General features: G+C 42.8%; 1 protein-coding gene across 1 annotated transcript in view; it reads left to right on the top strand.

Annotated features, from left to right (window-relative positions):
• Nucleotides 1-3,990: 3,990 nt before the first annotated feature.
• Nucleotides 3,991-13,072, top strand: part of LOC137633742 (uncharacterized) — a 16,613-nt gene continuing 7,531 nt past the window's right edge. Inside the window, exon 1 of the mRNA XM_068365988.1 lies at nucleotides 3,991-4,084. Within this exon, the coding sequence (XP_068222089.1) occupies nucleotides 3,991-4,084 (94 nt within the window). The remainder of the gene's footprint in view (nucleotides 4,085-13,072) is intronic.

Below are 13,072 nucleotides of genomic sequence, written 5' to 3'. Positions count from 1 at the left end.
AAAAGCTGACGTTTAAGTTACAGCATAACCTAACCTCATGGGTTACCTTATGATCACCCCCAAGGATGAAGCTAGCACCAGCACTTTTCTGATGGACCTCTCCCTCCTGACGCTCCTTGACCCTGCCAAGAAGACTAGGATATTAGTAGTGTGTGGCTACCTGGTCACCAGGCCACTAGTTTTCTCATCAATCACAAGAACATTGCCAAGGAAAAGCACTGCAAGCCCAGGCTTGCAGCGCAAACCAAGAAAGTGATAGTTTCCTTCACTATCCCAATTCTATTTACTCTGGACCTCGGCATATGGGGAATCTTCTCTATTCAGGACTACCTTCCTGAGTCACTTCGTTGCATCAACTGCTAATGCTATGAGCACCACAAAGCCCACTGAATGAGACCTACCCTTTGTGGCCCTTGCATCCAAAGGCATATAGCTAATGTGCTTATTAATGCACATAAGGAAGGGGAGGAAACCATTCCAAAATGTCCCAACTGCTCCCTCCCCATTCATAACTGGAACAGGAGGTGTCCAGAGCGTTCAAAGAGGATGTCGGAGAAGAAGACCACCCCAATGTCCAAGCAGCCTCGACCATACTTTGCTGCCAACCCTCTACTGCTCCTGATCCTTCCATCCTCACTCTTCTAGTCCACCCAACTTCCCAAAACCCTTCTCCTCCCTCCCATTCCATCCTTTACCTTTCCTAGCAAACAGAAACCTTGTTCCTGGAAAACCTCACTCCCACAGTCATTCACCTAAACTCAGATTTTTAACCAAGTCACATTAATGCTCACTCATAGGGGTGCCCTCTTACCTTGAAAAAAGTGTTCTACTTTGTGATTGATTGTGTGCCTTCTGTCTTCCGATTAATCCTATCCTTTGCTCAAAACCCCAATAGAGTTCCTCACCTCCAATGTAACCAGACTTGATTTTGCAATACTTTACGCTTAACACACGTTTGTATATTATCAACTCTCAAAAGAGCTTCATCGACGGAAATGAATTAGAGTTTTGGCTAGATAACTATATTCATATTTTGTTATAGGAAAGGGTTATTTTCATAAATAAATTAATTTGAACAAATGATTTTATCACTTGTAAATAAATCTACATTTTGTTGCATCCTCACGAAGGTGTTTAGTATTTGTAAAATTTAATAAAGTATGACCTTTAAAATGTATGAAGTATTCTATTTTAAAAGTTAGATCTTATGGATACGTTTCCTTTACATGATATCAATTCACTATGTGAAATGAACAGAGAAATAAGATTGTTAAGGATTGAGATAGGACAAGTGAAAAATGAGAATCTGAATGTGCTGTATAAGATAATCAATATATCTACTCTTATAATCCCCATAACCGATACCTTACACAGCTGGGAAATCTAATTTTCAGTAATATATCTTGTGGACATCACTGGTAAAATCTCACTGGGGTTATTAATTGTAATTATACGGGTAGGTTAATTTAGACAAAACCGTCTATTGCCGCACCCTACACGGGTACGGTCCTACTTTGAGCGATAATTGCTATTCTCACCAGGTAAGGTAATTTAGTAAAAAAAGGCCAATTGTTGTACCCTACTCTGGTAAGGTCCTACTCTGAGCGATAATTGCAATTATCACCGGGTAGGTTTATTTAGCAAAAACAGCCTTTTGCCGTACCCTACTCTGGTAAGGTCCCTTTTTGAGATATAATTGCAATGATACGGATATATCAAATTAGACAAAACGGCAATGAATCATGTAGAGTTCTAACTTCCTAATGGTTTTTTTATATAATAGGATTTTTGACAAACACAGGCTCTTTCTTCTTAGAAAATCATAGTAATCACTCTCTATTTCACTAGTTTGCATTTAGGGAGACGTACATTGGTCAGTAGTGCCCTAAGAGATGGGAATTAGTCTTAGCTGATAAGAGCTCAGCTCCTCCATAGTGATACCACAATCATTATTCATAACTAAAATATTTCTGTATAATGCCTCAATTTTATATAAAGTCTTAGGTACTGAGAGTATTTAACAACATATTCCACATTAGTTGCCAAATCCACATTATGGTGGCACTTGCAAGAAAGTCTTTCTTAGTTTCCTCTTGAAAGTCTTAATACTTTCTTCAGTCTTTCTAAGGATGTCTAGTGGGGGCTCGTCGTGTAGCTCTAGAACCTACAGTAGACATAAACATACTAGATCAAAGAACTTGAAACAATCTGTAACCATTCTCGTGTTGTAGGTAATCTGGCTTCCAAATGTAAGGTAAGTAAACAATGTGCATATAAACGTTTTGCTGAAAATCTTTCAAAATTTCATGATATGAATTTAGGCCTAAAAATATTGTTCTTGAAGCACTGGACACTTGGCAAGGTGATCTGTGACTTTAGTTCGAGTCCCGTTCAAGCTCTGTATATCTTGTAGTGTTTGCAACCTCACCATCCATGTGAACTAAAGAGGGAGATATTAGGGGGAGCCTAGAGGTCTACCTTTTAAGTCATCAGCAGCCAATGCCTAGCCCTCCCTCATCCTACTTTGTATATAAGACCAGTCTCAAGGGCATTGCCCTTTTTGCCTTGGCATTGTTACTGTCTCTTGCTTCTGCAATTCATGAAAAACCTTAAAACCTTGAAGGAAATTGTGAGGCAAAAGAGCAGCTTTGAGCTGCAAAGTTGAAACAGTCAAGTCCAGTCAGTGCGTCAGTCTAACTACTATGACTTTCATGCGGTCTTCTAATGCTGTTGATATGAAGGTCAAATACAGTGAAAGCACATTATTTACTTAAGGAAATACTATGCTTTCTGTGCAAAATGTTGTTCCGTCTGTGACTATAATTTTACCAACCTTGTTTTTTAACGCTGCGCATTTGCATTGATTCGCAGGGGTACCAGTTTATCTTGGAAAGGTTACCTAATAGCTGATTGGTTGGAGCATTTTGTCCAAATATTATGATTGTTTTAAAATTTCTTCCTCTGAAATATTTTTTTGTTATCATATCATGTTAACAAATGAAGAATTGGGGCTGTGACTTCGATATGAGCAATACTTGACGCTTCAGAGGACTCTGGCAGAACCGAGGACTCCCGAGAGTCCTCTGTCAATCTCAGAGAGGAAAGGCCTTGAGATGCATGTGTAGGCATTGAAACTGGTTGGGTATGTTTCTGTTAATGAATAAGCTTAGCCGTCTTAATCATTCCCATTATGTCTTTATGATCTCGTAGAACCTCTTATGTATAATAACGTAAGTGGTAGGGAAATTTATAATCATCATAAAAATAATATCTTTTTGTGTGACACTTGCTCATAATGAGATGGCAGAAGAAGAGAAGGTTTTACCTTCTCCGCTGATGCCCGCTCTGTAATAGATATTTACAATCAATATCCACAGTCATTCTTTGTTGAGAATGAGCAAGTTGTCTGAATTTTAGGCACTTGTGACAGAAATATTGTGAGGCAAAGGAACAACCATCAGAAAACTAGGATAAGGTTATATCTCCCAAAAGGTCTAGCTCCTAAAACTGCAGACTCTTCCTCCTAATTGGGAGGAATAAATATATAATTCACTAATGAGCGATCGTCATACTCCAAGTACAATACTTGACACAACACTAATTGAGAATTATGCAAACACGTAAAGGCTGATTCATATTCAGTAGAGGGACAACCACTGGTGGTAGCAGGCTCAGCTGCCATTCCAACAAGGGAATGCATATAAGTGGCAGAGCATTCAGGTGGGACTGCTTACACTAAGACACTTGGTGGGTGTTAGTTTCTGGAAACCCGTATGTAGTAGAAATTTTTATTTATCAAATGCTGACTTCTGTATCCTTTTAAAAGTATTTTGTATCTGTCCTAACAATACAAACACGGGTCCTTTTTAAAGAAGTGTAACTTCGTCTGAGTAACCATCATCTGATTGCCCAGGGTCACAGAGAGCGAAAGAAGAATAATGGCAGAACGAGATAATTAACTGGAGTGGTTTTAGGCAAGAGAATGGCATCATGATACTATGGCCATGTGCTAAGAGTGGAGTAGGTGGAACTAATCACGGGAGCAAAAAAACCAATGATGGTGAGGATCAGATGGGTGGATGTGGTGAGGAGTGATATGGGTGGGACTGAGGAGACAGGATGATGCAAGTAATATAAATAGATGGGGAAAGGTGACCAGAGCACCCAACCCAGCTATATAGTGGGAAAAATAAAATTTAAAGAAGAAGAATTATAACAGATTCTGCTATGCAGTGTTGTATCAGATATGAAGTCAAATTTTGCTATGTTTGTATTTGGAAAACAAATTTGAGTGCAAATATTTCTCTTAGTAATGATAGAGTATATGTAATATACTGCAAGTTTTTGTCCAACTAATTAAGACACTATTCAGCAGCGGACGACCAGACTGGAGAAGAATACTCGAGAGAAGGTACTAAAACCATTAAAACACTTCTACAGTGGAACAAAACTTTTACCATGAAAGACCAAATTCACCAGGTTCAAGTCGTTTGTCACCGTACAGCCACACACATCGAAAGGAGACTGTGAACAGTTGTGCATCAATAAGGCAAAAAGAAAATTGGGAATAATGTCAGGTTTTCAGAGAAGACTTTTCACAAATTTCTAGCTCCTTCTTTCAACATCTATAACATATCATTGTACTTTTTATATCCTTTATCAAGAATCACCAAAACACAAAAGCAGGTCTTCAAATCTTATTCATTAATTATAGGAAGAGAAAGGAAAACAAAATATAAAAAACGATACAATTTGAGACACAGCATATCAGTACTTACACAGTACTGCTTTAGAACACAGAGAGCAAGAGTCTCTAGCTGTCTTACATGTCGTTAGAACTACCTCACCATGTTTCAAAAACCGTTCCAACTGAAAGACCATGATTTGCTTTTCTGTAAGAACAAAGTTATGATGGGAGATTTCAAAATAAAACTGATGAGACTCACAGCTAATAGGACTTATGGCGTTGAATTAATTCGTTCTATTGTGAATGAAAATATTTCTTCATTTAAATTCACAAATTTTGTTATTTACACTTTTCCTAATTATACAAATCAGACTCTTATTTATTAGGAGTAGCTCAGAGGAACCTGAACTACTGTTTAAATGGAAAAGGATTTGAATGTGTGTCAGGACAAATAAGGATTTTGAGAAGTCTTTAGCCATCCTGGAACTGTCATTGGAATTGAGGCAAAGATCTTCACTATACTCTTCAGTCGTAACCAGTATGGACTTGTGTCATTGCGTATTATCAAATTCTATGAAAACCAGCGATACATCCCCTCAATCTGTGCCTTAACAATTATTCTTTTAACCCGGTTGCCGATCATGGCATACAGTTAGGGGCGAGTGTATTCTTTGAAGTGCTAATTATTCCCTTGGGTCATTCTATATAATACTCATGACAATGCTAGTGAGACTGTTTAGCACTTGACACTGTGTTTACAGCCCCTGACTTTGTCCTAGGAGTATACATCAGTAGGATAACTCAGATCTGCATTTGGGGAGTTTTTTCAAAATTGTTAAAGGTGGGAATTTTAATGGTTAAAGACTCAGATTTTTGGGGCTAGAAAATTACAAATCAATTTTAAGCTATTAATTTTGTTCTTACACTTAATAAATCCTATTTGCTTTTAACCCTGGATAGGTACGGTCCTCGGACACCCCTTTAAGGGTATACTCGGACGCGAACGACCCCGACGCCAAAAAAAATTCGTGAAAAATCAGTTCTTGCAGTAACCTCCTTTTTTCTTTTGCCAAAAAAAACTTCAATGAATGCTTAAAACAACTGTAAAGATAAATACTACTCATCTGCAGAAAAACTATTTATTATAAATATTTTAAAAAATTAAGTAGAAAAAAAAAAGACCTGACATAAAAATTCATAAAAAAAAAGTTTATACATATATACACAAATCCTTTTAGGAATTGATTCTTGAATGTTTAGGACACATCTTGATGTATTTTGGATGAAGTCAGACCCATGGAGGTGAAGATCTGAAATGAGAAAAAAAAGGGTAACTTTTTTTGGCCAAAAAAAATTGTCCAAATTTCATGAATTTTTTTGGGTACCCAAATGAAATAGGAAGTGGCTAATTTTTTAGGGAATAAACATATGTTATCCTAAAATAGAAATATGTAAAAAAATCTTCATTATTTTGTAAATTACATTTATATCAGGGGCCATATCTAAAGGTAATTTTTTGAGTACTTGGAAATTTCGTAAAAAAATACATATATTTAATATATAATATGATATTTATGCAGGTAAAAATATACCAAGATATCACAAATTCTATAGGGAACAAGAATATATATAGATAGGGCAGCTTACGCTTCGGATATGTCCACAAAATGGCCGCCAACCACACTGACTCAGACTCCCTAATCTGCCACTTGAAATGTAGGAAGGGTATGTCAATTTCAAGGTGTTATTTACTAATCTAATTATTATTGGATATGCATAAAAATTGTATGGTGGGTTGCTGGATAATTGTCGATTATTTTACGACTATAAAATTAAAATTCTGACCCAAAAATTTTTTTTTGAAGGGAAATAAAATCGAAAAAAAAAATGTAAAACAATATTTTAGCTAAAAAAATTTGATGATATTCAATCAAAAAAAAAGTAAACAAAATTTTCCGACAAATAAACATCTAGAGGAATCATTACTCTGTGATAGTTCCTTAGTACGTAGTAATTTTGAAAGAATTGGGAAAAAACGAAAAAATGGCAATCACCGGAAAATCGAACACATACCTATATATACGCCATATCTGGCTAAAAAAAAGATAGGCATGGGTAGCCAGATCATCTAGAAACACTTTCCAACACTATAAAAATATAAGTTTTGCGACACTACTTGCCAATTCCTTACGGTAACATGACTAAGCAAAAAAATGCAAAACAAATAAAAAGGGGCACTCGTGGAAAAATGGCCATTCTAATATACGGCATTTCAGAAAAAAAAAATTTCAGCCACGTGCTAGGCAAACCATCAAGGCATATTTTCCGACAAATAAACATATAAATGAAATATTACTCTGTGATAGTTCCTTAGTACGTAGTAATTTTGAAAGAAATGGGAAAAAACGAAAAAATGGCAATCAACGGAAAATCGAACACATACTTATATATACGCTATATCTGGCTAAAAAAAAAATAGGCATGGGTAGCCAGATCATCTAGAAACACTTTCCAACACTATAAAAATATAAGTTTTGCGACACTACTTGCCAATTCCTTACGGTAACATGACTAAGCAAAAAAATGCAAAACAAATAAAAAGGGGCACTCGCGGAAAAATGCCCAACATTCTAATATACGGCATCTCAGATAAAAAAAAAAGACATGCACGTGTTAGCCCAACCATCAAGGCACACTTTCTAACACATAAACATGAAAAAAAAATCAATAATATACGGCAATTCCTTACTACGTAGTAAATTTTTACAAATATTGAAAAAAAAAAAAGAAATTGGCAACCGCAGTTAAATACCCAATATACCAATAACTACGTCGTATCTGACAAAAACAAAATCACGCATGGGTAGCCAGATCATCTAGACACACTTTCCAACATTAAAAAAGCAAAAGTTTTACGACACTATTTCGCAATATCTTACGGAAAAATGACTTGGCAAAAAAATTAAAAAAAATTAAAAAGGGACACTCGCGGTAAAATGCCCGACATTCTAATATACGACATCTCTGATAAAAAAAAGACATGCACGTGTTAGCCCAACCATAAAGGCACACTTTCTAACACATAAACATGAAAAAAAAATGAATAATATACGGCAATTCCTTACTACGTAGTAATTTTTACAAATATTGAAAAAAAAACAGAAATTGGTAACCGCAGTTAAATACCCAATATACCAATAACTACGTCGTATCTGACAAAAACAAAGTCATGCATGGGTAGCCAGATCATCTAGACACACTTTCCAACACTAAACAAGCAAAAGTTTTACGACACTATTTGGCAATATCTTACGGAAAAATGACTTGGCAAAAAAATGAAAAAAAATGAAAAAGGGGCACTCGCGGTAAAATGGTCCTCGTGGTGATGAACGACATTTTAACTAAAAAAAAAAACATGCACATGGTAGCCAAACAATCCACCAAGACTTTCCACAACTGATAACCTATACAAGTTGCACCATTCTACGACAATTTCATAATACGTAATAACTTTGATAATTATGCAAACTACCTCAGAAGGGTAAACTCGGACGCGAACGACCCCGACGCGTCTCAGAAATCGAGGAAGGAGTACAGCTACAGCAATGCACATCTGGACACTACTAGAGCGTGTAGGGGAGACACCTCCTGCAGGTCGATCACCCACAAATTCAGTCACGGGGGTGAGTCACGTGAGAAAAACCTGTTTTTTTTTGACGCTCGGGGTTGCAAACGACCCACCGTACCTATCCAGGGTTAAAATAATTGAGATTTGCTTATTGGGGGGCAAGAAGTCCTCATAGAACTAAACTGGTTGGTTCTTTTTCTTCTCTAGAAAATGCCAGCCTCCCGACTCCTGTAGGAGAGGTTAGGGGACGACCCCAGTCCCCTGTTATCAGTCCAAATAAAGGGATTGCCAGCCTCCCAACTCCTGTAGGAGAGCTTAGGGAACGACCCCAGTCCCCTGTTATCAGTCCAAATAAAGGGATTGCCAGCCTCCCGACTCCTGTAGGAGAGCTTAGGGGACGACCCCAGTCCCCTGTTATCAGTCCAAATAAAGGGATTGCCAGCCTCCCGACTCCTGTAGGAGAGCTTAGGGGACGACCCCAGTCCCCTGTTATCAGTCCAAATAAAGGGATTGCCAGCCTCCCGACTCCTGTAGGAGAGCTTAGGGAACGACCCCAGTCCCCTGTTATCAGTCCAAATAAAGGGATTGCCAGCCTCCCGACTCCTGTAGGAGAGCTTAAGGGACGACCCCAGTCCCCTGTTATCAGTCCAAATAAAGGGATTGCCAGCCTCCCGACTCCTGTAGGAGAGCTTAGGGAACGACCCCAGACCCCTGTTATCAGTCCAAATAAAGGGATTGCCAGCCTCCCGACTCCTGTAGGAGAGCTTAGAGAACGACCCCAGTCCCCTGTTATCAGTCCAAATAAAGGGATTGCCAGCCTCCCGACTCCTGTAGGAGAGCTTAGGGGACGACCCCAGTCCCCTGTTATCAGTCCAAATAAAGGGATTGCCAGCCTCCCGACTCCTGTAGGAGAGCTTAGGGGACGACCCCAGTCCCCTGTTATCAGTCCAAATAAAGGGATTGCCAGCCTCCCGACTCCTGTAGGAGAGCTTAGGGGACGACCCCAGTCCCCTGTTATCAGTCCAAATAAAGGGATTGCCAGCCTCCCGACTCCTGTAGGAGAGCTTAAGGGACGACCCCAGTCCCCTGTTATCAGTCCAAATAAAGGAATTGCCAGCCTCCCGACTCCTGTAGGAGAGCTTAGGGGACGACCCCAGTCCCCTGTTATCAGTCCAAATAAAGGGATTGCCAGCCTCCCGACTCCTGTAGGAGAGCTTAAGGGACGACCCCAGTCCCCTGTTATCAGTCCAAATAAAGGAATTGCCAGCCTCCCGACTCCTGTAGGAGAGCTTAGGGAACAACCCCAGTCCCCTGTTATCAGTCCAAATAAAGGAATTGCCAGCCTCCCGACTCCTGTAGGAGAGCTTAGGGGACGACCCCAGTCCCCTGTTATCAGTCCAAATAAAGGGATTGCCAGCCTCCCGACTCCTGTAGGAGAGCTTAGGGGACGACCCCAGTCCCCTGTTATCAGTCCAAATAATGGAATTGCCAGCCTCCCGACTCCTGTAGGAGAGCTTAGGGAACGACCCCAGTCCCCTGTTATCAGTCCAAATAAAGGGATTGCCAGCCTCCCGACTCCTGTAGGAGAGCTTAGGGAACGACCCCAGTCCCCTGTTATCAGTCCAAATAAAGGGATTGCCAGCCTCCCGACTCCTGTAGGAGAGCTTAAGGGATGACCCCAGTCCCCTGTTATCAGTCCAAATAAAGGAATTGCCAGCCTCCCGACTCCTGTAGGAGAGCTTAAGGGATGACCCCAGTCCCCTGTTATCAGTCCAAATAAAGGAATTGCCAGCCTCCCGACTCATGTAGGAGAGCTTAGGGAACGACCCCAGTCCCCTGTTATCAGTCCAAATAAAGGGATTGCCAGCCTCCCGACTCCTGTAGGAGAGCTTAGGGAACGACCCCAGTCCCCTGTTATCAGTGAAATAAAGGGATTGCCAGCTTCCCGACTCCTGTAGGAGAGTTTAGGGGACGACCCCAGACCCCTGTTATCAGTCCAAATAAAGGAATTGCCAGCCTCCCGACTCCTGTAGGAGAGCTTAGGGGACGACCCCAGACCCCTGTTATCAGTCCAAATAAAGGGATTGCCAGCCTCCCGACTCCTGTAGGAGAGCTTAGGGAACGACCCCAGTCCCCTGTTATCAGTCCAAATCAAGGGATTGCCAGCCTCCCGACTCCTGTAGGAGAGATTAAGGGACGACCCCAGTCCCCTGTTATCAGTCCAAATAAAGGGATTGCCAGCCTCCCGACTCCTGTAGGAGAGCTTAGGGGACGACCCCAGACCCCTGTTATCAGACCAAATAAAGGGATTGCCAGCCTCCCGACTCCTGTAGGAGAGCTTAGGGAACGACCCCAGTCCCCTGTTATCAGTCCAAATAAAGGGATTGCCAGCCTCCCGACTCCTGTAGGAGAGCTTAAGGGACAACCCCAGTCCCCTGTTATAAGTCCAAATAAAGGAATTGCCAGCCTCCCGACTCCTGTAGGAGAGCTTAGGGAACGACCCCAGTCCCCTGTTATCAGTCCAAATAAAGGGATTGCCAGCCTCCCGACTCCTGTAGGAGAGCTTAGGGAACGACCCCAGTCCCCTGTTATCAGTCCAAATAAAGGGATTGCCAGCCTCCCGACTCCTGTAGGAGAGCTTAGGGAACGACCCCAGTCCCCTGTTATCAGTCCAAATAAAGGGATTGCCAGCCTCCCGACTCCTGTAGGAGAGCATAGGGGACGACCCCAGTCCCCTGTTATCAGTCCAAATAAAGGGATTGCCAGCCTCCCGACTCCTGTAGGAGAGCTTAGGGGACGACCCCAGTCCCCTGTTATCAGTCCAAATAAAGGGATTGCCAGCCTCCCGACTCCTGTAGGAGAGCTTAGGGAACGACCCCAGTCCCCTGTTATCAGTCCAAATAAAGGGATTGCCAGCCTCCCGACTCCTGTAGGAGAGCATAGGGGACGACCCCAGTCCCCTGTTATCAGTCCAAATAAAGGGATTGCCAGCCTCCCGACTCCTGTAGGAGAGCATAGGGGACGACCCCAGTCCCCTGTTATCAGTCCAAATAAAGGGATTGCCAGCCTCCCGACTCCTGTAGGAGAGCTTAGGGGACGACCCCAGTCCTTTGTTATCAGTCCAAATAAAGTGATTGCCAGCCTCCCGACTCCTGTAGGAGAGCTTAGGGGACGACCCCAGTCCCCTGTTATCAGTCCAAATAAAGGAATTGCCAGCCTCCCGACTCCTGTAGGAGAGCTTAGGGGACGACCCCAGTCCCCTGTTATCTGTCCAAATAAAGGGATTGCCAGCCTCCCGACTCCTGTAGGAGAGCTTAGGGAACGACCCCAGTCCCCTGTTATCAGTCCAAATAAAGGGATTGCCAGCCTCCCGACTCCTGTAGGAGAGCTTAGGGGACGACCCCAGTCCTTTGTTATCAGTCCAAATAAAGGGATTGCCAGCCTCCCGACTCCTGTAGGAGAGCTTAGGGAACGACCCCAGTCCCCTGTTATCAGTCCAAATAAAGGGATTGCCAGCCTCCCGACTCCTGTAGGAGAGCTTAGGGGACGACCCCAGTCCTTTGTTATCAGTCCAAATAAAGGGATTGCCAGCCTCCCGACTCCTGTAGGAGAGCTTAGGGGATGACCCCAGTCCCCTGTTATCAGTCCAAATAAAGGGATTGCCAGCCTCCCGACTCCTGTAGGAGAGCTTAGGGAACGACCCCAGTCCTTTGTTATCAGTCCAAATAAAGGGATTGCCAGCCTCCCGACTCCTGTAGGAGAGCTTAGGGAACGACCCCAGTCCTTTGTTATCAGTCCAAATAAAGGGATTGCCAGCCTCCCGACTCCTGTAGGAGAGCTTAGGGGATGACCCCGGTCCCCTGTTATCAGTCCAAATAAAGGGATTGCCAGCCGCCCAACTTCTGTAGGAGAGCTTAGGGGACGACCCCAGTCCCCTGCTATCAGTCCAAATAAAGGGATTGCCAGCCTCCTGACTCCTGTAGGAGAGCTTAGGGGATGACCCCAGTCCCCTGTTATCAGTCCAAATAAAGGAATTGCCAGCCTCCCGACTCCTGTAGGAGAGCTTAGGGGACGACCCCAGTCCCCTGCTATCAGTCCAAATAAAGGGATTGCCAGCCTCCTGACTCCTGTAGGTGAGCTTAGGGGATGACCCCAGTCCCCTGTTATCAGTCCAAATAAAGGAATTGCCAGCCTCCCGACTCCTGTAGGAGAGCTTAGGGGACGACCCCAGTCTCCTGTTATCAGTCCAAATAAAGGGATTGCCAGCCTCCCGACTCCTGTAGGAGAGCTTAGGGAATGACCCCAGTCCTTTGTTATCAGTCCAAATAAAGGGATTGCCAGCCTCCCGACTCCTGTAGGAGAGCTTAGGGGACGACCCCAGTCCCCTGTTATCAGTCCAAATAAAGGGATTGCCAGCCTCCCGACTCCTGTAGGAGAGCTTAGGGGACGACCCTAGTCCCCGGTTATCAGTCCAAATAAAGGGATTGCCAGCCTCCCGACTCCTGTAGGAGAGCTTAGGGGACGACCCCAGTCCCCTGTTATCAGTCCAAATAAAGGGATTGCCAGCCTCCCGACTCCTGTAGGAGAGCTTAGGGAACAACCCCAGTCCTTTGTTATCAGTCCAAATAAAGGGATTGCCAGCCTCCCGACTCCTGTAGGAGAGCTTAGGGGACGACCCCAGTCCCCTGTTATCAGTCCAAATAAAGGGATTGCCAGCCTCCCGACTCCTGTAGGAGAGCTTAGGGGACGACCCCAGT

The sequence above is a fragment of the Palaemon carinicauda genome, chromosome 43 (genome assembly GCF_036898095.1).
Source record: "Palaemon carinicauda isolate YSFRI2023 chromosome 43, ASM3689809v2, whole genome shotgun sequence".
NCBI classification, from domain to species: domain Eukaryota; kingdom Metazoa; phylum Arthropoda; class Malacostraca; order Decapoda; family Palaemonidae; genus Palaemon; species Palaemon carinicauda.
This window is presented reverse-complemented; position numbering and strand designations above follow the sequence as displayed.